Here is a 23,664-nt window from a genome sequence, read left to right as displayed (position 1 = left end):
CATAAGTCATAGAAAGGATTCCCATTCAAAAGCACCCTGAGTAAGTAAAGTGTGCTCAAGATTTTAACATCAAGCCAGTAACTTAGTATGTGACGTGACCAACTCAAATGGCGCTACTGTAAGTGGATATGGCATGATTATTTTGCCAGATAACAGGCTCTAGTGACAGTTTAGTGACTGCTTGCAATTTGTAATGGAAATTCATATGCCGATCACCTTTTAACTCCTGTGCCACCTTTTTGAAAAAAAAATATATATTTCACGCCATTCAACAGTTGTGCTTAGTATTGCTAATTTAATTTAATGCTGATGTCATGTGGCAAGTCACCGGTACCTAACAAGCAAAAATGCAACTTGGAGAATTTTGTTTTGGGAGGGGGGATCCAGATATAATTGAGTATGAATTTTAATGTTAGAGTTCCTTTGCCTTTGCTTTTTTTAAGAATGTATTATACTGGTTTAACCTTGCAGATAATAAAAGTCTGTACGGAATCAGCATTATAATAGTAAGAAGAATACGTATATTGATTTTATTACATAAAGTATAATCTTGGTGCAGTTAGTGAACTGCAGCAACCGATGTAATGGTTAATGCTTTTACAAAGTTCTGTGCGAATTTCAACACTAGAATTATACTAAACCTCTTTTTAGCTATAATATCTATTTTTAGTACGCCCATTAGCATGGGGTCACTACACAAGAACTTTTGCAGTGAGTCAACTGAATGCTTTTCTGGGTTTAAGTGTTACGGAATTTCGTCGGCAAGCTTGGCATCGCGAGACTGGGGCGAACATAAATGTGGTGCAGGCATGTCATATTTCTCAAACCCTTTCTGGATGGAGCGAGAATGCCAGGCGTATAATATCGGACGGTTGAAAGAAACTGCCATTGCCCCGCGCTGCCTAAGGTCAAAGCGACGTCCCTGCACATCTGGTGTGGAAATTGATCTTTGATTTCGCATAACGTACGAAAATGATCCAGCACTGGAGTTGGACGAGGTTGCATAGGTCAATGGTGATAAAAAGCTTAGATTATTATACATACGCAATACACTTGGTTCCAAGCACTTTGGTGTGAAGTATAGACCGATTCGGTGACAAGAACCAGGCGACATTACTGCAGTGCCCCCACGCTTATGAACAAAAGAGATGCACATCAGCCAATGGGAGCGCGCTGCTAACCAAAATCACGCGCTCGTCAAGTTTAGGAATGCGCGGCTGAGCGACAGGGACACCCGGACCCAGAAATGGTGTCAGCGAATTCGGTCTGTAGCATGATGTAAAATAGACGGTACATTTTGGAGGTCAGAAAATTCTACAGGAGTATAGCTTTGTCTAAGGATGGGGAAAATTCAGGCCGACCAGTCGTCCATGAGTAGCCAGGAGACAGCGGTCTCTTCGAGGGTTGAGCTGAAGCGAACAATCTCGCTTTTCAGCGGTGTGTGCGTCAACATAGGCATCATCATCGGCTCGGGGATATTCGTTTCGCCAAAGGGGGTGCTGAGAGGCGCGGGCTCGGTGGGGCTGTCCCTGGTCCTGTGGGTCGTCTGCGGCGTGTTCTCGCTGCTGGGCGCGCTGTGCTTCGCCGAGCTTGGCACGACTTGGCCTTCCTCCGGCGGGGCCTACGCCTACTTGAAGGCCATCTACGGCGACCTAGTGGCTTTCCTCTTGATATGGATCTCCGTCTTGATGTCTGAGCCGGCAGGGTTTGCCGTGGTGGCCTTGACGTTCGGTAACTACTGCCTACAGCCTCTCTACCCGGACCCCTCCTGCCCACCGCCACCGATCATGCCTCAACTCCTGGCAACTCTTGTAATATGTAAGCCATACAAAATGTAGAGAAGTTAGGGTACTTTTTGTTTTTCGCTAATCAATAGTTTCGGCCTTGAAAACACTTTTAGACGCTTGCTTAGTTGAATCAAACCTGAAGTAAATAACAGTATTTGAAAATATGAATAGGTTTTCAAGACAGTTTACTCACTATTCATGATTATTTACGAGGCAAGTTCATTCAGGGTGTATACATAAAGGAAACCTCGGACAGATTCTTCCTAGTAGGGCTATCCGCGAGCAGGCAGGCCTAGTCCACATGGTGCAGTTGGTGGGAATCGAAACAGCGAAATCTGTGGTTGATATTCACCCCTAAAAATCCGACGCTAAGCCCTAGCCTGGTCTGTCGGGTCCAATTAAGACTTACGGGTATTATTTCCTTTTCCTCATGCTTTGAGTAACTGGTTTTATTTTGTACAGTGCTACTGGGAATGACCAACGTGTTAAGTACCCGCCTGTCCACGTTTGTCCGAAACTTTTTCTCCGTCTGCAAGGTGGTCGCACTGGTCATCATCATAGTCGCCGGTATCGTGCAGTTGATTCAAGGTACATGTTACTAAGAAACTGGATTTCATTTCCGGAAATGGCGTACATGTCTTAAACAATGAACTTGTTTCGCTAGATTAAAATGTCGTAAAATTCGTCACTTAGCTTTGCTAAAACTATCTTATTATTGAGTTGGCGTTTGGCCTCTTTACATGGGCAAGTTGTAAGACCATTGACATTTGGCAAACATAATGTTAGTATATGTTTTTCCTTGTTGTAGGCGAGACGCAGAATTTCGAGAACGCCTTTGAGGGCTCAACTTTTTCCGGACTCGGAAACGCACTGTACTCCGGACTTTTCGCGTTCGCGGGCTGGTAAGTTGGCTAAGTTTTTAATGATGAAAACGTTACTGCGTGGTCTGTCACTCTAATGGAGATCAAAATGTTCTTTCGGCCCTCTGAATGAGATGGAATCACAGAATCAGTTGTGGTATCCACTCACTGAACATTCGTCTTTATCCTGCATCTTTATGATTGAACCAATCAGCACGCAGACCTACCCATCTGCTTTGATATCGTTCCCCATCCCAAAACAGAAAAAAAAAATTGTTTGTTTTCTTAAAGAATCCAGGAAATGGATTTTTCTTAGAATCACTTTTTGTGTATCTCTGTACTCTTCTTCCATGTATGAAGACTGTTTGACATCTTTTTTGAGTTAGGTGAACTTAAAGGTGCACTTTTTCAGACATTAAAAATTGACCAAGCATTTCTGGACGAGTGGGGGCGCTTTTGCTTTGATGTAAATCCAGGAAGACATCGTTCAGGTTGCATGTTTTCGTGTTCAAATTGTGATCGAACCCAAAATTTGCTATCTGGGAACATTTCTGTGAAAAGGATTTTTGCTGGATTATTGCCATATACCTACACGGTAATAAATTGCCAAAGAAAGTGAAATCTGCCATAGTAGTGGTTAAAGAAATCTAGAAATTTTGCTGTGCACAAATCACTGCAACGTAGAGATTCAGTGCCTTGGATGACATCATAGTCCTGCTCATGAATATGCAAATAGCATTAGCATAAAACCAAAAACCATCAAAATATTGATTAAGATTGCAAAACAAAAATTTAAAATGAGGTTAATTGAAGCCTAATGATGCAGTTAGTTTCAAGGGTTTTTAGGAAAATTTATAAGAAATATTTCTATTTCCTGGTTCCTTTAAAAGATGATTAAGAAACAGGCCGCCGTTAAAAGATGTGAAGTCTCATTTCTTTCGTCATGATGCTAAGACGTCTCGACATATTTCGTTGAAATAATTCATAGACTGACTACTAAAAGATCTGAGGATGATTTTTTCAAACTCTTTGGGCTTTTGTCTGAACTGAAAAAAACACCATTTTCTAAAGAAGTATGTGCCATACTGTCATTTATATAACTATTGTTGGGCCATATACTTAATTCCTCCAAAATCATCTTGCCCGATTTCATGCCTAAAGCCGTAATTTGCAATAAGAACTGGGCTTATCCAGTTGTTACGATCATGTTATGGCTTCGAGTGTTTGGATGACACCATTAACTCGGTCTTCCAAATAGTGATTGCCATAATTTTAACCACAGTTTGACTTCTTGTCATTTGTTCATACCTTTGTGTTCCTGCTATTGCAGGCACAATTTGAACATCGTGACGGAAGAGTTGAAAAATCCAAACAAGTAAGTGTTAGTTCAAATAATGATCAATTATTGCCAGTCTATAAGATGATTGCCATGAATTTTTTTCTGGACACCGTGGTCAAAATAAGCGCAGCCAGCACTTAGAGTGTCGTACACTGTGAACATTTTTTGAGTTGGTTTTTCTTTCATGAAGTAGTTTAAAGGACCCATGAAATGAATTGTTGTTAGAAGCACTTTTTATGAATGGGCCCAACCTCTGCACTCTCCTTCATTGTATAAAGACGATTAAACGCTCTTTTTTGAATTATATTAAATGTGCACTTTTTAAACATTCAAAATTGACCTGGCATTTGCTTTGAAAATTCTGGAAGACATGGTTCACGCTTTCATGTTCAAATTGTTATCTCCAAATATTCTGTCTGAAAACATTACTGCGTAAAGGTTGTTAGCTGACTTATCGTCATATACTTAACAAAAAATTGAGAAAGGAGACTAAATCTACGATAGCAGTGTTTAAAAAAAATCTAGACATTTTCCGTGCACTAATTGGTGCAGCATTGAGATTCACTGCATTGGATGACATTATAGTTTTGCTCATGAATATGCAACTGTTCATTAGCAAAATACCCAATAAAAAGTGTCCCAAAAATGAGTTGAGATTCCGAACAAACTTTAAAATCACGTCAAGTGAAACCCAAAGGTGCAATTGCAAGGGTTTCAGTGAAACATTTTCATTCCATGGTGCCTTTATATTTTGAGGGGAGAAATCTTATCCCGTTATTGGACAGTATACATAGGCCTATGCAAGGTGTTTTTTTTTTGCTTTTGAGCAGAGACACTTTGAATCAAAATGTATTGTGTTAATTTATTTTAGGAACCTTCCGCGGGCGATCTACATCACCGTGTTTTCTGTGACCATGATTTACACCTTTGCCAATGTGGCCTATTTCACAGCAATGGCACCACGGGAGCTCTTGACTTCAAACGCGGTCGCAGTGGTAAGCAAATATTCTAAAAACGGCCCGGGGTGCGTTTTCAAGATCTTGTCCCTCCTTTTTCTGTAACTGTCAAAAACTGTGAAACAAATTCCTTCCACTTTCTTAGCACAGTACAAAAACCGATAAAGAATGCATCTTTGCACAGGGGGATTAATGGGCTGCAGCTCAAAAACTTCTTCTGACAAACTTTCGTTTCTGGTGCGTGGCTCTAGGCCTAGATGCTTGTAGTTTTGGGATAATTGTTGACTATGATGCATGACGTATGTAGCCTACAAGGGCCATTTTCTCTAGGATGATAACTGGGTTCTTTTCACATAACGTGTGCCATCAGCGTACACATTCATGGGCCCGGAAGTTTAATGTTTTACTCTATGATACGGAATCGTATGTTGCTCTGCCATTGTTTTTAATGTGCGATGCATCTTCATCCAGATCATGTTTATGCCTTAACTCATCAGCATTAAAATACTTCGACTGTCCAAGCCTGTTTTGCTCCAGTTCGTCGTCATCCTTTTGTTTTCCCAGTAAATGTTCTTGAGTTTTTATTTTTTTTTACCCTGACCAGACTTTTGGCAGTAAGGTGTTGGGCCAGTTTGCCTTGATCATGCCGATCGCTGTGGCGCTGTCCACTTTTGGCGCAGTCAATGGCAGCTTGCTCATCTTGCCCAGGTATTTTGCGGTATTTTGATTGAACAGAATGTTACATCGTGTATAAAAGATTACCCAGTTGATTTACTTCATGTTTTCGTTTACAGTTCTTAATTCATGAGATACAACACAGGTACACATCTTTCCTTTTTTCCCCCACTTGGCCATTTTTGACAAGACTCTTTTATGTCGGCGCCCGAGAGGGGCACCTCCCTTCGCTTCTGTCGATGATCCACATCAAATTCCTGACTCCTCTCCCGTCCATTGTTGTTACGGTAAGTCCTTATCATACAAGCCTACATTTTTTCTCCCGGTACGTGAAGGGAAAGAAAGGCTCCAGCATGTACATTATACGAGGGTGGCGATGTTAGATTCGGCAGAAACTGTACTTGGTAAAAGTCGACATCCAGTCACATTGCTTGCCAGTAGCAGGCCACTTGCCTGTCTGCAAAAAAAAACAACAAACGGATGAGAACTTTTGAAAACCCGTATCCAAGTGGGAGACTTAGTTCAGTTGGACAGAAATGAAGAAAAAGGTTGCTCAGAAATATTCGTCAGCTTCAGATAGGTCTAACATTAGGTACATGTGATAACAGAAGAACATGGGGGAAATCATTCCTTAGTGGTCTTAAACAGGTTTGTTTCTATTGGTCATCATGCTTAAGGTCAAACTTTTTTAATTTGTGTAATCAAAGTACAACTGGTCTCATACTTGAAGTCTGATTTTCAATTGTTTCAGTTTGGAAAACTGAGCTTCATTAGGCGTATCTTCGTTTCTGCTAAGCTGCCAAATCTTTCGTTTTATTGTTTCGTCTCCTTTCTCTAGGTCGTCCTGTGTGTAATTTACACCTTCTCCAATGACGTCTACACTCTGATCAATTACTCCAGTTTAGTCACGTGGACGTCGAATGGAGCCGTTGTAGCGGGAATGATCTGGGCTCGCTACAGGGAGCCCGACAAGCCACGCCCCTTCAAGGTCAGAGGTTAATTTTGGGCCACTGTATTTACACCATCGAGTTTACAAGCACGTGCAGGAATTAAATGCACATTGAACCGGAGTTTGTTTGCTTAAACGAACCCTACTGCTGCGTATATACATGCACATTCTACTAGCTGTTCGAGGATTGAAAGAAAACCTCTCAGTATTGAAGGAAATAGTGATATGTTTGCCGTGAACATGTTCTTTATTCGATTAAGTGATCGGTCGGGTGCATGTATTCACTTTCTGTACTCATACAGGTACATCTCATCTATCTCTTCTGTGGCTCATTTGATAGGTCAACATCATCATAGCCGTCCTGTTTGTGGCAGCGTGCATCTTTCTCATCGTCATAGGGACCATCGACTCCCCGATCGACACCGCCATCGGGGTGGGCATCACGCTGACTGGGATACCAGTCTATTTCCTGCTGGTCTACCCGAAACGCTTACCCAGATGGCTGGCTGGAATACAAGGTTTTCATTTATTTTGTGCCCAGATGTAGTCGAAGGGAAGAAATTAACGTCTGTTGATACAAACGAGGAATAATTCTTCTGGTCCAAGAGACCTAATCTCATATGATATAGACGAATGGGAGACAAACTGTCATTCCACATAATGTACATTTGTGTACATGTAGGCCCTATTATTGCGCTCCCAGTGACGATTGACCAAGAGGGCGCCACGGTGTAATAAATTGCGCGGTTTTTTCGGTCTTTCTCTCTCCAGACTCTGTGACAGCATGGTTCCAGAGGCTTCTGCTGGTCATCAAAGAGGAAAAAGATTGAGAATAGACTGACAAGGATGGACTCCGTGGTTTTTCTTCTCGGAGGTAAGATTATGTACTCACCTACTTACTACTTGCCTCCTCACCGTCAGTGTAGCTCTGGTGTGTTGATGCAGACTCACTGGCCATTTCTGGTTACTCCTTATACAAGACATCTCAATGTAGCCTAGTTTGGTTATAACGACCATTGTATTTACCCTTATTTTAATTTACTACAAAATTAATTTATCAAACTACATGAGACAACAGTGGATGTAATGTTTGACAGCAAATTTTGTTTTAACACGAAATATTTCAAATATTCGATATTTCTTTTTTTGACACATCCGACAGTGAAGATTGCCTAAAACCCCCTTTTTTGAAACTTTCAATTATGTCAGTGAAATTTGTTTATGTATATTATCATACTTTTTTACTTTTGCTTTAATGGATAGTTATGTGTAAATTCTTTTCAGTTATTGATTCTTACAAATAGCCATCCTTTATCCATTCATTTTGTGAAAGTAAAGTTGGAATCATTACACCTATATAGGCCTACGAATTTTACTTTGTCTCCAAGAAACTTTCAATTTCCATTGAACATTCCCCCCAACTAATTTAATCCATTTCACGATTTGTTAAACGAACTTTTAGAGGTACATATGCACCTTTAAAATGTTGCTTAAATACCAAAGCACAAAACGTACTCTGTCAAAATATCGTTTCATTCCTATACAGCGCCACTGAAAGCCATTAAACTAAAATACATCGTACAGACTGTAAGAAAAAATAAAAGGAACAAAAGTGTATGTGTGTGTTCATGAAAAAGAAGATGTCAGATGTCACGGTGTCGTTCGTTTTCATCATCCGGCTTACAAATAAAAATGTGACGTTGTCCCCAGCGCAGATGGCGACGCCATACATACACACACACACACAAAGGGCAGTACATTTTGCCTGTATTCAAGCTTGGTAAGTTGGGCTCCCCATGCTGATTGTTTCGCATATTGTATGCGTGAGAAACGTTGAGCCGAACAAACACCCGTCATTGAATGTCATATGTCTGTGATCAGTAATTGTGAAACTAACTTCTGAAAGGAAACCAAATTACTCATTGTCGGAGAATATTTCGCTAGACAGTCCTCTGCCAAATGGTTGATGTAGGATTATACAATTAGATTTCTGAATATCTTTCCGAGATTGCCAAGAACGCAAGAACACTCGACGTGTCTGTTTAAAAATGTTTATTTGGAGTTGAAGATCTTCATACATGTAATTACACCTAAGATTTCTCTGATGAAATGATATTCAACGCCGGAGATAAAAGTGCATCAGGTGCATTAATACGCGTAATTATTACCGACAGAATATAGTGTGCACGGAGTACTTTTCATTTGCCATGATGAAGTTTTGTCTGAAGTTTACATTTTTCGGTTCCTGAGTAGAGTGTAGAGTATATACATGTAATTTGCAACTGTCCAGAACTATTTTCCAGACTTAACATGTCATACGTTCCACATGTACTTACGTGCACAGTTTTAGCATATCGGAATAAATCCTACGTTTTTTACGCTTGAATAACTTCGATGTGGATTTAAGTATCTCATGTGTCTAGTGGCTATAATGGTTATCTAGAATGAGAGCAACTCTAGACTCCAAAATTTTGCCAAAGAACCTCACCCCGTATCGTGAACCTGTTCACAGACCGCAAGCCTGGCGTCACTTACGGGCAAGCATCGCGCGCACTATGGCAATTTGTATGGGATGCAAGCTGGACCACTAGAGGGCGCAATTTCCCAGCAACAGATCCCCTTTTGGTAGTTACTGCGTATCGCTGGTTCACGAACGACCATGAAATGCAAGCGTTGCGGTCGCATCGTTATACCAACAAAATGAATACTCCCTAACCAACATGGCGCTTTTCAACCGGTGAGGGGGTTCTGCTAAGGGCAGATAGGCCTCTCTAGTGTACACGTACTGTGTAATGGATAAGGATTCAATGTAGCCCTACAAGACTTCTTCACTAAATTTTTATTGTATCGATCAATATGATTCGAATGAGTAAAACGAATCTTTCGAATCTGCCGACATAACACTATCAATCAGATCACCAGAGGACGCTATTTACTTTTTCAATACGGTTGCAGGCCAGTAAATAACTTGACTGCCGTAGGCAACAGTGATAGATACCTGAGCTCAGACAAATCAGGAATAATATACGAGTTTCTCAGGCGTTCGGGACGCACGTCAAATTAAAGCCCATTTTGTGATTTTTTTTTTCTTTTCAAATTTCCAATCATTAACCGATGACTTTTGAAGACATTTCTTTTCCGCAGAAGCTTACCCCAAAGCAGTCGCGGAGCCCCCCGCCAGTTTCAAATACCGATACCTTTACACTTCTCGAAAAATACACCGTTTTCAGGCACCAAATTCTCCCAAATCTCACTCAGACGGAAGCCGGTGTTCTTCTCACTCGCTTAAGCCTGTCTTTTCTACAAATCGTCAAGTTCATGGGAGACAAAATGCTTTATTTCGTAGAGAATTTGAGTGCATACAAATTGTGATTTGGCCTGCAGGGCGCTGGGAAGGGTTGATGGCCCTCCACAGATCTTAGTGAAGGAAATACGTCACACAGGGTCACGGGTCACAGCTAACGACGTGCAGAGCATTGTGGTTAATTTCTGCTTCCTAATCCCCCCCCGCCCTATTTGGGCACTGGGCGACGAGCGAAGTTACTGGCCTGCAACCGGGCCGCTATTTACCTCTTCAATTGAGGGCGCTATGTGTTTCAGGCGCCGTACAAATTCCGTTATGTGTGCGGCGCGGAGGAAGTGTACGTGAGCAGGAACGAGACACCGACATGGCGTGGGATTACAAGTTTATTGATTTAAAGCAGGTATACTGTCACAACGGGGAAACAGTTTTTCTATTATACTCCATTACAGGTTGAAAGAAATAACCAAATGTTGGTTTCGGTAAGCCCCAACCATTAACCCTACAATGCCTATACACCTAAATGGTGTCATTTAATCTTGCTTGGAAAATTAAGTCCACCTGTATATTTTATTGTATCTTGATCAATTTGTACTCCTTTGTACCAATAATTTCGTACAGTGTCGGCATGTAAGAATGACAGCAGTGAATAAAATGTCTCACCATCGTCAACGACTGTTGCCGTTGCCGAGCATGCCCAACTTTGCCGACATAGCTGAGTTTTCTGTCCCCCGTCAGCTCCTCTGATCCGTTTGGAATCTTTTTACCTGCGATACTGTGATCCTTTCACCATACCTCTTGTTGCCACGTCCCTTTTCTCGAGGTGTATACTTTCCAACCAAAGGTGGGCACGCTCAACTGTGTCAGTTGGGCCGGGGTTGTAAACACAATTGAAGTTTAAAGGTTTTACCATAGATCAAAGAGACACCGCTTCCACACTCCAAAAATTTAAATACTTCATACAATAATGAAAACAGAGTAATTTAGCAAAGTCAATGGCACTTCTGAAGGGTAAACTAACCTTTGATTCCACACTTGACACAATTATGATTGTAAATTGGAGTTTGTTGAATAAAGTACTTGCATACATATCAGTGTTGATAAATTTAAAGCCTTGATTGGTATACCATACACAACACATTTCGAATCCAAACTTGCTGGGTGTTAAATGTTTTGTTGAGTATATTGTACAATTCTCAGGCCAGAAATTTGAGAAGGGGTAGCTTTCTCAAGATGGAGAAAAGTGAGGCCGACCAGTCGTCCATGAATACCCAGGAGACAACAGGTTCTTCGAGGGTCGAGGTTAAGCGAACGATCTCGCTCTTTAGCGGGGTGTGCATCAACCTGGGCATCATCATCGGCTCGGGGATCTTTGTCTCGCCGAAGGGGGTGCTAAGAGGCGCGGGCTCGGTGGGGCTGTCCCTGGTCCTGTGGGTCGTCTGCGGCGTGTTCTCGCTGCTGGGCGCTTTGTGCTACGCCGAGCTTGGCACGACTTGGCCTTCCTCCGGCGGGACCTACGCCTACTTGAAGGCCATCTACGGCGACCTGGTGGCTTTCCTTCTGATGTGGACCGCGATCCTGATGGTTCAGCCGTCGTCTTTTGCCGTGGTGGCCTTGACGTTCGGTAACTACTGCCTACAGCCTCTCTACCCGGACCCCTCCTGCCCACCGCCACAGATCATGCCTCAGCTCCTAGGAACTCTTGTAATATGTAAGCCATACAAATGTAGAGAAGTTTGATGTACTTTTATTATTTTAGAAATATTTATCTGACTAACAAACGCTTCCTAAATAACAGTATCAGATAACTACGTTTTCAAGACAGAAGTAGTTACGCTGTTTATTGAATAGGCCTACACGTGATTCATCAGGAACTGCGTCAATCAATAGACAGGTGTAGGTGTAAGGATGTTAAACAGTACCTGCAGTCAATTTGTCTGAGTACAAATCTTCAAAATAGGCACCTTTGTGTCTCCATTAACCTTATTTCAACTCTTGTTTCACTGTTTCTTGGGGCGTTTTTACTGTCTTTTTGGTTTTATGCAAATGAGATTTCCATATTCATGAGGAAGAAAACCTCATTGGTTATGCTCAAGAAGTCCCTCAAAATTGTTGATTTGCTGGACTGAATTTGGCTGAAACGATATTGTTTAATTGCATAGCAATAAACAATCCCCAGGTCCCTTTCTGGGAATTTTTAGTAAGTCAATTCTAGTTTCACAGGTTTAACAGAAAAACCCATGCAGAGACCCATGTCTTCCCTGGATGACATGACACCGTAAACAGCGGCTTTGTACTTTTCGATGCATTTATCGCACATTGAAGAAGAGCACAAAGTTCAAACACTGTCTACTGTACATTTATTCGAAAAACATATAACAGCTACACTTGAACCTCGGAATGAATATCCTTGGTTAAGCAGGGCTGGCAGACTCAATCCACATTGTGATTTGAGTTAGAATCGAGCCAGGCCAATATCTTGTGGGTATTCGCATAAAAAGAGTCTACAGATGCAACAACCCCTAGGCTCGTCGGTCGGCCCAGATCAAGACCTACGGGTGTCATATCCTTCCTTCTGTTGTGAGTTTTTGTTTTGATTTCGTGCAGTGCTACTGGGAATGACCAACGTGTTAAGTACCCGCCTGTCCACGTTCGTCCAAAACTTTTTCTCCGTCTGCAAGGTGGTCGCACTGGTCATCATCATAGTCACCGGTATCGTGCAGTTGATTCAAGGTACATATGTTACCAACAAACTGGATTTCGTTTTTCCCCTGAATGGCATGTGTGTCTTTACTTGCATGATCAACTTGTTTCGATAGCTGATGAAAGTGTTTTAGAATTCGTCAATGAACTTTGCTGAAACGTTTTAATTATTGCTTTGGTGTTAGGCCTATTTATATGGACCAGAGTTTGTAAAGACATAATGTTAGCACTTCTTTGTTGTAGGCGAGACGCGGAATTTCGAGAATGCTTTTGAAGGCTCCACTTTTTCCGGGCTTGGGAACGCGCTGTTTTCCGGACTTTTCTCATACGCGGGCTGGTAAGTCTGTTTTATAACCGGGCGATTTTGAGTGGAATCCAGACTGAATTAAGTTTGATTTCCGAAGTTCTTTCCGATTAAAGTTACTGCATGCTCTAACCGTCACTTAACGGAGGTGAAGATGTTCTTTCGGCTGTCTGAATGAGATGACATCGCAGAATCGATTCCGGAACTCTTTCACTGAACGTTTATCTACCCTGCATCTTTATTATTGAACCCAAATCCCGCAGTCCACCCAAAAAGGAAAAAAAAACACCCGTTTGATCCTGTCCTATAACAGTGGTGATGAAACAGATCTGAGTTAAAACATATCGAGTCTTGTCTAGTTCGTAATGATGCCCAAAAGTGTGGTGTTATGAATGTGGCTAAAGGTCCTTCAGGCAGACGCTGGGTGTGGGTTAAATACTCTTCGGGCTTCAGTTTGAGTCGGAAAGAAATATTTCACTGAAAAAGAATATTTTGTGTATGTATTTGCGACCAACTCTGCAAAAAGGCCCTTAAGTCATGCTATGCCTCTTTATGTGACAGACCATTCCACACATCTGCCAGAGATCAGTTCTAAATTTTACTGTATTTCGGAAAATTGAATGAGGGACACAGGTCGAAAATTCATAAATTTAATCCTTATTAAAATGCTTCCCCATCCATAGGCATCACTTAAAATCAATTTGTCACACGAGAGCCCAAGGGCCATTTTTGCAGAGCCAGTCACATTTTATTCGTACAACATTTTTTTCGTAGGGGACAGTATACATGTACTTGAATTTCACCAAATCTTCTCCCCCGATTTCATGTTCAAAGCAGTAAATATAAAGAATACCCTTTTAGTACCAACTCGATGAATTTCAAGTTTTTACCTCCAAGGCTGATCATATTCAGGTGTTAACACGACCTTCTTGTTTCTAGTGCCCTCTTCGTTTGTGACGACACTAATTCTATCGCGTTACTGTCATTTTTAAACCGTAGTTGTTGTCACAGACTATCGTGTATCCAATCATTGTTATCTTTCATGCAATCGCAGGTCCAGTTTGAATATCGTAGTGGAAGAGTTGAAAGATCCAAACAAGTAGGTGCACGTTTGATATTAATATTGGAATGCAATCTTCGCCAGTATAAACTAATCCGGGCGATTCACAATCCAGACGTTGGGTCGATAGATTTCGCGCATTGTGATTGGCCAACGCGTTGCAAACTCTTGGTGGCGCACTACTGTTAAACGCGCGTATTGCATTCACAGTTTTTCCCGACACGTCAGTCGAAACATTAAAAAAGCGCGCCTCGCACTCAGAATTTGCAGAACATTACATTGATTTTATTTGTCCTTAAAAAGCAGTTTGAATTTTTGAAGACTCTCATCTATGATTGGACAGAGTCATTAACCAGCGGAGAAAAAGCAAAAATTAGGATATACAAACGGATTCACAAGTGTAATTTTAGCGGAATCGCTACGATCAAAAAATGTTGTGTTAATTTCTTTCAGAAACCTTCCGCGAGCAATCTACATTACCGTATTTTCTGTGACCATCATTTACACCTTTGCCAATGTGGCCTATTTCACAGCAATGACGCCGCAGGAGCTCCTGACTTCGAACGCGGTCGCAGTGGTAAGCAACCCGCCGAAAACGGCACGGGGGATATGTTTGAAACCGGTGTAATAATGGTGTCAAATTCTGGTCAATGGATTGCACAAAAAAATCAGATTTTGCCGTGCCACTGTTCATATAGCTTGCAGCGCCCACACCTGCGGACAAAGACCACAAAATGAGTCATATTCCCTCTGTTTATGCACTACACGTCATCAGTTTTAATATATTTGATTGTCCGCACTCACTCTTTTCAAGCATTTCGAATTACGTGAGTTTCTTCTTACCACGTGCAGACCTTCGGCAGCAAGGTATTGGGCCAGTTTGCCTTGATCATGCCAATCGCCGTGGCGCTGTCCACCTTCGGCTCCGTCAATGGCAACATGCTTACCTCCACAAGGTAACGGGCCTACTTTATTGGCGCTTTTTACAGAATACGGTTGCATCGTGTATAAACCCAGCTTCTTATAGGTCTTCCTGATATACGTTGTTCGCAACATGTCAATCTGAGTACATTTCAATTCATGAAATACAACACAAGTACATTTCTTTTTTGTTTGTTTGACAAGGATCTTTTACGTCGGTGCCCGTGAGGGGCACCTCCCCTCGCTACTGTCGATGATCCACATCGAATTCCTGACTCCTCTTCCGTCCATCGTCGTAACGGTAAGTCCGCACACAGCTTGGAGGCCTACATTTTGTTCCCGGTACGTAAATAAAAAGCAGTCGGTTTTCCCAAACTAAGGGGGGGGGAGGTCCAGCATTCGAATGGAGGATGCAACAACTAGCCACGGTCCAGGCTGCTGTTGGCCTGTGAAGTTTGCAAAGTTAATTCGGGGAAAATTTAATGAATCGATGCTCGGATGAAAGTCGACACCAGTCGCATTGCATATCACTTAGTAGGGCCCATGGCCTCGAACTGTACCAAGAGAGGACTCTATTTCATAGCAACGGAGGCTCCGGGAGGGTGGTCGGAACTGAACTTCGTTGGTTCACGGACGTCTCGGGAATGCACTAACAAAATGAACACTCCTGACTAACATGGGTCTTATCAACCAATGACGAGGTGCTGCTGCTCCAGGCGGATATCTCTGAGCAAAAACAAGTTTAATACACGTACAGAGAACTCGTGAGGGCCAATGTCCGAAGTCGATGTGTCATTTCAGTTTACTAGAAAGAATAATACAGTTCAGAAATATTCTCCCAATACAATTCCTTTCCTGTCCCTGCCAGGTCATCCTGTCTGTAATTTACACCTTCTCCAATGACATCTACACCCTGATTAATTTCCTCAACTTCGTGCAGTGGACGTCGGGTGGAGCCGTTGTGGCGGGAATGATCTGGCTTCGCTACAAAGAGCCCGACAAGCCACGCCCCTTCAAGGTGAGTAAATGTATAGTCTATTCGCACCACGAAGATTACAAGCAAGTCCAGGAGTTTTCATTTTACGGGAAATACACATTGAACCCAAGTCTTTGTTTGCCATAAGGAAGCCAGTCATTCCCTGGTGCTTTACATTATTTGCGAAGGTAAATTAATTAGACAAAAAGACAGAAGCTTATAAACCTCTCTTGGAGGAATTGATGTGTTCTGGCTTGGCGTCTATGTAATTACCAAAGACAGGGATAGGCCTTAAAATTTCCTTTTTTTGTTTACAATTAACATCTTCCAGATATTAACATATTTCATATGCATTCATCTATCTCTCACATGGCTCAGTCAAAGTTTCGACCACACTGGTACTATAACTTTGTGAGTCATCAAATAACCAGACGGATGAATTCTGTACGCGTACTTACTGAAGCGTGGCTGTCCCAAAATGACGGCAAACGCCTTTCGCATGTTTGTGTCATTCGACAGGTCAACATCATTATAGCCGTCCTGTTTGTGTTGGCGGCCATCTTTCTCATCATCATGGGGACCATCAACTCGCCGATCAACACCGCCATAGGGGTCGGCATCATGCTGACAGGGATACCAGTTTATTTCCTGCTGGTCTACCCGAAACGCTTACCCGGATGTCTGACTCGAATACAAGGTTTCTTCTATTTTTAGTCCAGATACACTCAAAGGAAAAGAAATATGCCAGTCCATGACGAGCAGTTCTTCTTTGGGGGTAGTTCTTCTTTGGGGGTAGTTCTTCTTTGGGGGTAGCTCTTCTTTGGGGGTAGTTCTTCTTTGGGGGTAGTTCTTCTTTGGGGGTAGTTCTTCTTTGGGGGTAGCTCTTCTTTGGGGGTAGTTCTTCTTTGGGGGTAGCTCTTCTTTGGGTTCAATGAAGAGACATAATCTAGCATGATATGATACATGGTATAGGCTGATGGGGGAAGGAGCATTGTTATTCAAATTAATGTACATAAATATATGTGCGCATGTCTTATAGCGCAGGGCAACTTTGAGGGCAGCTTAGACATCCCCCACAATTGACCAGAAATTTGGCGCTAAAGTAACAAATCGCGCGGCTTCTCTTTCTGTTTCTCTCCAGACGCCGTGACAGCATGGTTCCAGAGGCTTCTGCTGGTCGTCAAGGAGGAAAGAGAACGGGAATAGACTGGGAAGAACTGACTGCATGGTTATTCCTGGCGGAAGTTCAGATTTATGTATTCACCTACCAACTACGTTCTTCCTCGCCGTCTGTAGCCCTGGTGTGTTGATGCAGATCTGGCCAGTTTTAGTTCATTCCGATACAAGACAGGGCTTTGTAGTACACTGATCATTGTACATGTATTTAGTTTTATTTAAAGGACCACATAAAAAACGGTGGGTGTCTTGTTTGTGCAGCTGATTTGTTCCAAAACGAAAATGTTCAATTATTTGATATAATTTAGTATTTGCATCCATCCCACAGATCAGACTGCTAAAAATCCCCTTGAAATGAAAACTTCAATGATGTCAATGAAATATCCAAAATATATTTTAAAAAATAGTCTTTCTACTTTCGATTTAATTGGTGGTTATCTGCAAGTTATATTTCAGCCACTGAGTTTCACAAGTAGCCATCATTTTGTCCATTTTATGAAAGTAGATTGAACCTCATTATAGTTCGCATCTGCATATATACGAAGTTTCCTTTGTCTCTAAGTAACTGCACATCGCCGTGTACTAATTTATCCCATTTCACAATTTTGTTAACACGCTTTTCGAGATACAAGTATACATTTGCAAACCTTGACAAATTCCTTGCATACCGAAGCACAAAAACATTAACACTGTCGAAATTCGTTTTATTCCCACATCAACACCACTTGAAGCCATTTAATTGTTAAAAATGCATTGTGCAAACTATATAAGGTTACCAAACTACGACTATTTAAGTGCACATGTTCGTGGAATACAAAAGATCGTGCAGGACTCCAGACGTCGCTGTCTCGTTCGTTTTCGTTATTTGGGTAACAAAACTGTCTCCTATACAGACAACGACGTCAGACACACATAAAAGACAGTTCATGTACATTTCATTGGCATTGGGGCGTGGAGAGGTCGCTTCTTTTGTTCTATTCACAGTACATTCAATTGTTTGGCATATTGTAAGTGAAAGGAAATCCTAACAGTAAAGCAACACCAACTACACTCACTGAATTTTATAACCGTGCCATGATCAATAATTGTGAATTAAACAAATCAACCTGGAAACAAACCAGCAAACAACAGCACTCATTGTGACTCGTTTCACGAGCTATATCGTCCGCTACGTGGTCGCTATCCGGTTCGTACATGTGACTTCGTCACAAAGGAGGACGCGCCACGATTTGCAGGCTCCCATTGGACAATCGCTGACGTTGCGCGTTAACTTCCGGTTCCATGGTTCCATGTTAACGGCGATCATTGCATTAACTCTGTGCATGCAGTGCATGTGCAGTGGGCGTGGTTTAAACTGAAGTGACGTCACACTTACGAATCGGTTAGAGCATACACTAATTGTGCGCGTGGCATATTCACTTCGGTGCTCTATTAACAATAATTTTCTGAAAATCTTCGCAAGACTTTATGTGGAGTTGATGCAGTACTGAGTTGAAGCTCCACAATGAAGTAAATACATGTACATACACATCAAGAACTCTGCAAATGAAATGTAAGATAATCATCGCAGATTAAAGAACATGAACATCGTCAATACGTACCTGTATATTACCAGCAGAATACAGTACTGTGTTACTTAATACAAACTCCATACTATGCACAGAATACATTTGAGGTTCCATGGTGACTGACTGTCACAAGTCATATTTTTCAGTCTTAGATTAAATAATACATTATGCATGATTTAATTTATTACAGCTGCCTGGAAATGGTTTCCGTTTTATCACAGTAAATTTCTGCTAATACGTACATGTTCAGCAAACCGGGAGTCTCGAAAATACGAATTACAGCCAACGACCAATGTCAGTCTGTCATTGCCAGAGACAAGATGGCCACTTACCATCTACTTGACGCGGTTTTTCCCAAAACTAGCTACTCGTGTGCACTACCAAGACCAAGCAATTACATGTAACTTACGTTCTTTTTTATCGAGTGCATGATTTTCTAATAATTATTACGACTACACTGCAAGCTGGAAAACAAAAGCGTGGTACAACTAGCACACCCCAAACAAAACAGTTTCTAAACTAAACCACTAAGACTGAAATTTCTAAATTCGAAAAAGTAAAAAGAATGTATCTATATTTGCACACAGTTCGTGAAACAATTCTGTCTTCACTTCCACCACTTAAATGTTTTAAACAGTTCCAAGAAATAATATACAAGTGCATGTACTTTGCATAGTGTAAAACAAGCACTGTGGTATACAGCATTTGACCGTGAAGAACTTCCTGCAGCTTAGTCGGTGGTCTACCTACACTACATGCTATAACATAATAATGTTGCATATGTTTATCCCTTCTCATGTAATTTCAAGTTAATCGGTTGGTTTCAGGGGAAAAAAGTAAATGTGCCACGGGAACACTGTGCGCCTTGTTTGACTGATTAATTGAGTTTGGATTTGTCAAGTCGGAAATGCACACAACCTTGTTACTGTAAAAACTAGAAAATGAGAAAATGATAGAAACAGATTCATATATGACACGGATAAAACACTAATCACCTACACGTTACATGTAACTGGGTCTCATTAATTTTCCCCTTACCCTCTCTTCAATGGTGGTAAATCCAATGGGTCGACGAAATATAATTTAAAAAACACTGGTATTTCTCTATGGAACACTACTTGGATGCAAAATCATACGTCAGAAAAAAATTAAAACATTTGTGCATCGTGTGCGGTTTTTTTTTTTTCAAAAGGTGCAGCTGCGTTGTGTTATAAAGAAGTATTCGAAACATCAAATTCTGCGAAAACAGTCGATTTTAGCACAAGGATATTTTGCCAAGCAGCCAATATACCGACTGTCTAAACACTCTGGAGACTGTTCTTAAATGTTGTCCAAATTTAGCCACACAGGTAATTTTATAAAGGGTCCCTTGGCTTAAAATGGCACTTCCTGACGTCACAGTGTGCAATGCACAGTGCATCATATTCTATGCATTGGCGCATCGTCGTTGAAGCCCCATACGTGATTCTCAAGTTTGTGGTCTCACGTCGCTTTTCTCTGCATAGTTCTTAATGTCTGCCTTCATCTGTCTCTCCTTGACTTGGTTGTAACAGTCCTGGGAAGCTGGCGACCTCAGTGCAAGGAGCACCGTCGGTACAACGCCAGCAATTATCACCGAGGAGAAGAGACTGACGGTAGTGGACAGTTCGCTCAAGGAGTCAGCGATGGCGAGGAGGGACATCCCAAAGCCGATACCCACGCCGATCACCAGGAGTTTGAAGAAGGTGGAACCCACCTCCAGCCTGATGGGCCGGTACTTTTCCACAATATGCCAGAACAGACGCAGATCCAAGGACGGGATGTCCCCAGCGTTGAGTCTGACCAGGGGAGTATATGTGTGCCGTACGGTGATACCTCCCGCTGATGCCTGCACAATGTCGGCACTACCTGAAGATCCTGACCGACTGTCATCCACCGGCGTCATTTCCATCGTATTTCCCCCGGAGCCAGATGCACTTCTTCGGACAGCAGCACTCCCACCCTGTTGGGCTGCACCGGCTCCCTCGGCCGGGGTGTTTCTCTTCCGCTCTTCCTTGTCTGCCTCCTCGGCGAGCTTCAAGACCTTGCTGAAGAGCATACAGTATCCATCGTAAAAGCCGGTAACGGCGGTAACCACGTAGCCGACAAAGATCGCAATGACTAGAACAGTGGATCCCACTGCATTGGCATTAACGACAAAACCCATGAAGGAGTAGCCGAGAAGCTCTGCCACGTAGACAAATGTGGCCACAAACTTGAAGAACCAGGCGATGGATGCCAGGGAAATCAGGAAGGCGAACATCAACTCTGTGGCTTTGACGTCATTACTGATTGCAGTCTGGAGACATCTCGTCATGCAGTAAAGCAACGGTAGTGAATTGAACGCGAAGAAGATGAGAGCAAATGGAAGATACAGCAAGTAAAGGAGGGCGAAGATCATAGCACACAGGACAGTCCTTGGGTTTGAAGGAGCGCCTACGTGTTGGGAAATGATCCCCCACAGCCAACCGAAAAGGACAAACCGCCAAGCATTTTTGTCCAGACCCATTTTTGCCCTCCAACCCATATAATAAAAGAAGGCCTGGGAGCTTACCAGAAACGTACTGGGCGCCCACAGCGGTCTTGGAGCCTCCACCAGAACGATGTGTTTGTAAGCGATGTTGGGCTCGTCCACCACCATGGCGCGCCGCGAGACTCCACTCTGCTGTCTGTCCAACGCTGCAGAAGTTTCTTCATGTTCGCCGCCTTCACTGGCCCCACTATTTGCAGCTGCTTCTCCTTCGTCGCGCGAATCAGTGCTGCTCACGGTCAGTCGTCTTTCACGCTCGCGGAGAAGCGGCTCCATAAACAACTGACCAGAAGGCCGCTGAAACCTTTCCATCAATACGACGGCTGCGATGACAAAGATCAGATTGATCAATAGATGCGAGACGACACTGACGATGATGTTGATGGGACCGACGCGGTAAAAGGCACTGGATCTCTTGGTGAAGTCCTCCATGTCGGTCACGAACGACACTAGAACGGGAATGTACTGGAACAGTAAAAAGATCACTACGAATAGCGTCCATCTGGCAGAGGCGAAGCAGGCGTTGTCGTTCTTCCAGAAGCACAGGACGTATTTAAGTCCCAGAGGAAGATCAGAGACCAGGCTTAGTCGCGTAACACCTTGATCGTCGCGTTCTGCTGGGTTTTTCTGCACAAAGAAGATCATGGCCAGCGGGGAGTAGAGGGCAAGGATGACACCTCCCGCCAAGATCCAACCAAGCCAGTACTGGGTTGGAACGATTCTCTCCGTAGTGTCAGAGTCAGCCGGCCAGCAATCGAAGGCAGAGCTTGCTTGCATCATGCTGTAGGAGGAGCCAGGGAAGTACAACACCCCCGGCAAAGGAAAGTCTTGTTTCCCAAGCTGTTTCTCAAGACATATCAACATCTCGTTTCCATTCTCATCCTGCGTCTTACTGCCTGCATCCTTAGTAAAATTCCGCAACAGTGTTGCAATCATTCTTGTGTTTTCGTCATCGTCGCTGTCAGCCTCAAGACAGCCATGGATCTTCACTTCCATTGAATGCACGCCCGTACCCAGAGTTGTCAGCGACAACTGGTTGAAGTCGAAGGGGGAGGACAGTAGAAGTTTCCCCCTTCCTCCCTTGGCCCACACCCATCGGAGGGGGTTGATGACGTTGCCGATGTCTTCTAAGTAGGCTGAGAGGGGGTCGTCGAACTGGGCGTCCTCAAAAACTAACTTGAAGTAGACGAAAATAGCCCCGCCATCTACGAGACCGCGGAAGTTTGTCACGTCAGTAGACACAGCTAGCGATGAGTTGCAAGCAGATTCAGGTTTGTCCCGGTCAGTGGTATAGGTTCCTATTTCTATGGTGGCACTGCCGCCATCGCCCGTCGCAGTCCCTCCAGCTGATGTGGTAACAACTGTGTCATTAGCTGTCTCACACTGTCCCGGTCCCATGGCGATCAGCAGTACAACCATTAGACAAATCATCTTGGCTGTTCCCTTTTTACTTTGTGAAAATTTCCGATATTTCCTTCCTCCAAGATTTTCACTGTTTGTTATACGATGGTAACTTCTTTATACTGCTAGTTTTAATGTGAACAACATCAAGAACTTGCTTCAACTAAAGAGCAAGAACTTGCTCTAAGCTTCAACCATGGAGGTACGTGTACATACATGTACATGCAAGAAAAGATTGAGTGCATATTGTTCGTATAGTATAGTACTACTGCTCGTCTATTCAGCACGCACACAATGAATTTATGGCAAGGGTGCACCCACGTACTGTACACAAATACCACAGCAGTGTGTGGGCAACATGCAGTAGGGGTGCACTGCGGGCCATTTCAAGGACCTCGGGGTCACACTTCGCTCGAGTTATACACCATTCACCCGTGTTCGCTTCAGTGCGCCCGTACGTTCACATGCAAATTGAGCCTGCGGTGCAGTCACGTTGTTTACAGTCGCGGTCGCGGATGCATGGTCGGATCATAGAGCAAGCACACAGAGCGAGATCTAGCTTTGGTCTCTAATCCATGGTTTCCAGTAACATTGAGTCACCATGGCGATCGTTTCATGATAAATCATACAGGAATGTATACGTATACGTGGGATGAACAGAGGTCAAGTTTTAACGCGACCGTCTCGTCATTATATTCTTTCTTGTGTTCCACAGAAGCAATTAAATATTAATAAAAACTCCTAAGGTATTTGAGTGTAAAACTGAACTTCGTCTAATTGTCATGGCGCGGAGCCATCAAAAATATAAAATGAAAATAAAAGAAGCGAAAAACCAAAATGACAAAATGATTTGCCTGAGGTTTTTGTTGGTTTTGGAGCTCTGATTTATTACAACAAAGTAAAGTTGATTATTATTGACTTTTTCACATTTCATAACAATGAAATATCTAATTTAAGCACAACGGGTGATGGATTGTTGAAGGATAGAGCCCCCACTTCACTGTTAGGACACACCCCTAAATTTAAACAGGTTGGATGTCAAGAAAGTCGTCTGGTAGCTTTGTAATCACCTTTTGTTACATTGCATGCAGCAACAGATGCAAAACTCGTTAACTGGTGCGCGCTCGTCACCCCAGTCCG

At 42.8% G+C, this 23,664-nt stretch overlaps 3 protein-coding genes across 3 annotated transcripts; 2 read left to right on the top strand and 1 right to left on the bottom strand.

Annotated features, from left to right (window-relative positions):
* The first annotated feature begins 71 nt into the window (after positions 1-71).
* LOC110977140 (large neutral amino acids transporter small subunit 1-like) lies at positions 72-8,955 on the top strand. Its single transcript, XM_022230995.2, has 10 exons — positions 72-1,818; positions 2,250-2,375; positions 2,596-2,689; positions 3,978-4,022; positions 4,858-4,981; positions 5,547-5,650; positions 5,808-5,904; positions 6,456-6,605; positions 6,907-7,084; positions 7,338-8,955. The coding sequence occupies exons 1-10, from the start codon at positions 1,341-1,343 to the stop codon at positions 7,394-7,396; spliced, it is 1,455 nt and encodes a 484-aa protein (XP_022086687.2). The 5' UTR covers positions 72-1,340; the 3' UTR covers positions 7,397-8,955.
* LOC110977139 (large neutral amino acids transporter small subunit 2-like) lies at positions 7,339-17,845 on the top strand. The gene is made up of 11 exons (XM_087144885.1): positions 7,339-7,440; positions 11,101-11,578; positions 12,475-12,600; positions 12,814-12,907; positions 13,929-13,973; positions 14,388-14,511; positions 14,787-14,890; positions 15,060-15,156; positions 15,724-15,873; positions 16,351-16,528; positions 16,973-17,845. The coding sequence occupies exons 2-11, from the start codon at positions 11,101-11,103 to the stop codon at positions 17,035-17,037; spliced, it is 1,461 nt and encodes a 486-aa protein (XP_087001011.1). The 5' UTR covers positions 7,339-7,440; the 3' UTR covers positions 17,038-17,845.
* On the bottom strand, positions 17,687-22,885 carry LOC147796915 (uncharacterized). Its single transcript, XM_087144883.1, has one exon. The coding sequence runs from the start codon at positions 22,552-22,554 to the stop codon at positions 20,044-20,046; it is 2,511 nt and encodes an 836-aa protein (XP_087001009.1). The 5' UTR covers positions 22,555-22,885; the 3' UTR covers positions 17,687-20,043.
* Positions 22,886-23,664: the final 779 nt, after the last annotated feature.

The sequence above is a fragment of the Acanthaster planci genome, linkage group LG13, assembly GCF_054643075.1.
Source record: "Acanthaster planci isolate LZ-2023a linkage group LG13, COTS_SCS, whole genome shotgun sequence".
Classification (NCBI taxonomy): domain Eukaryota; kingdom Metazoa; phylum Echinodermata; class Asteroidea; order Valvatida; family Acanthasteridae; genus Acanthaster; species Acanthaster planci.
This window is presented reverse-complemented; position numbering and strand designations above follow the sequence as displayed.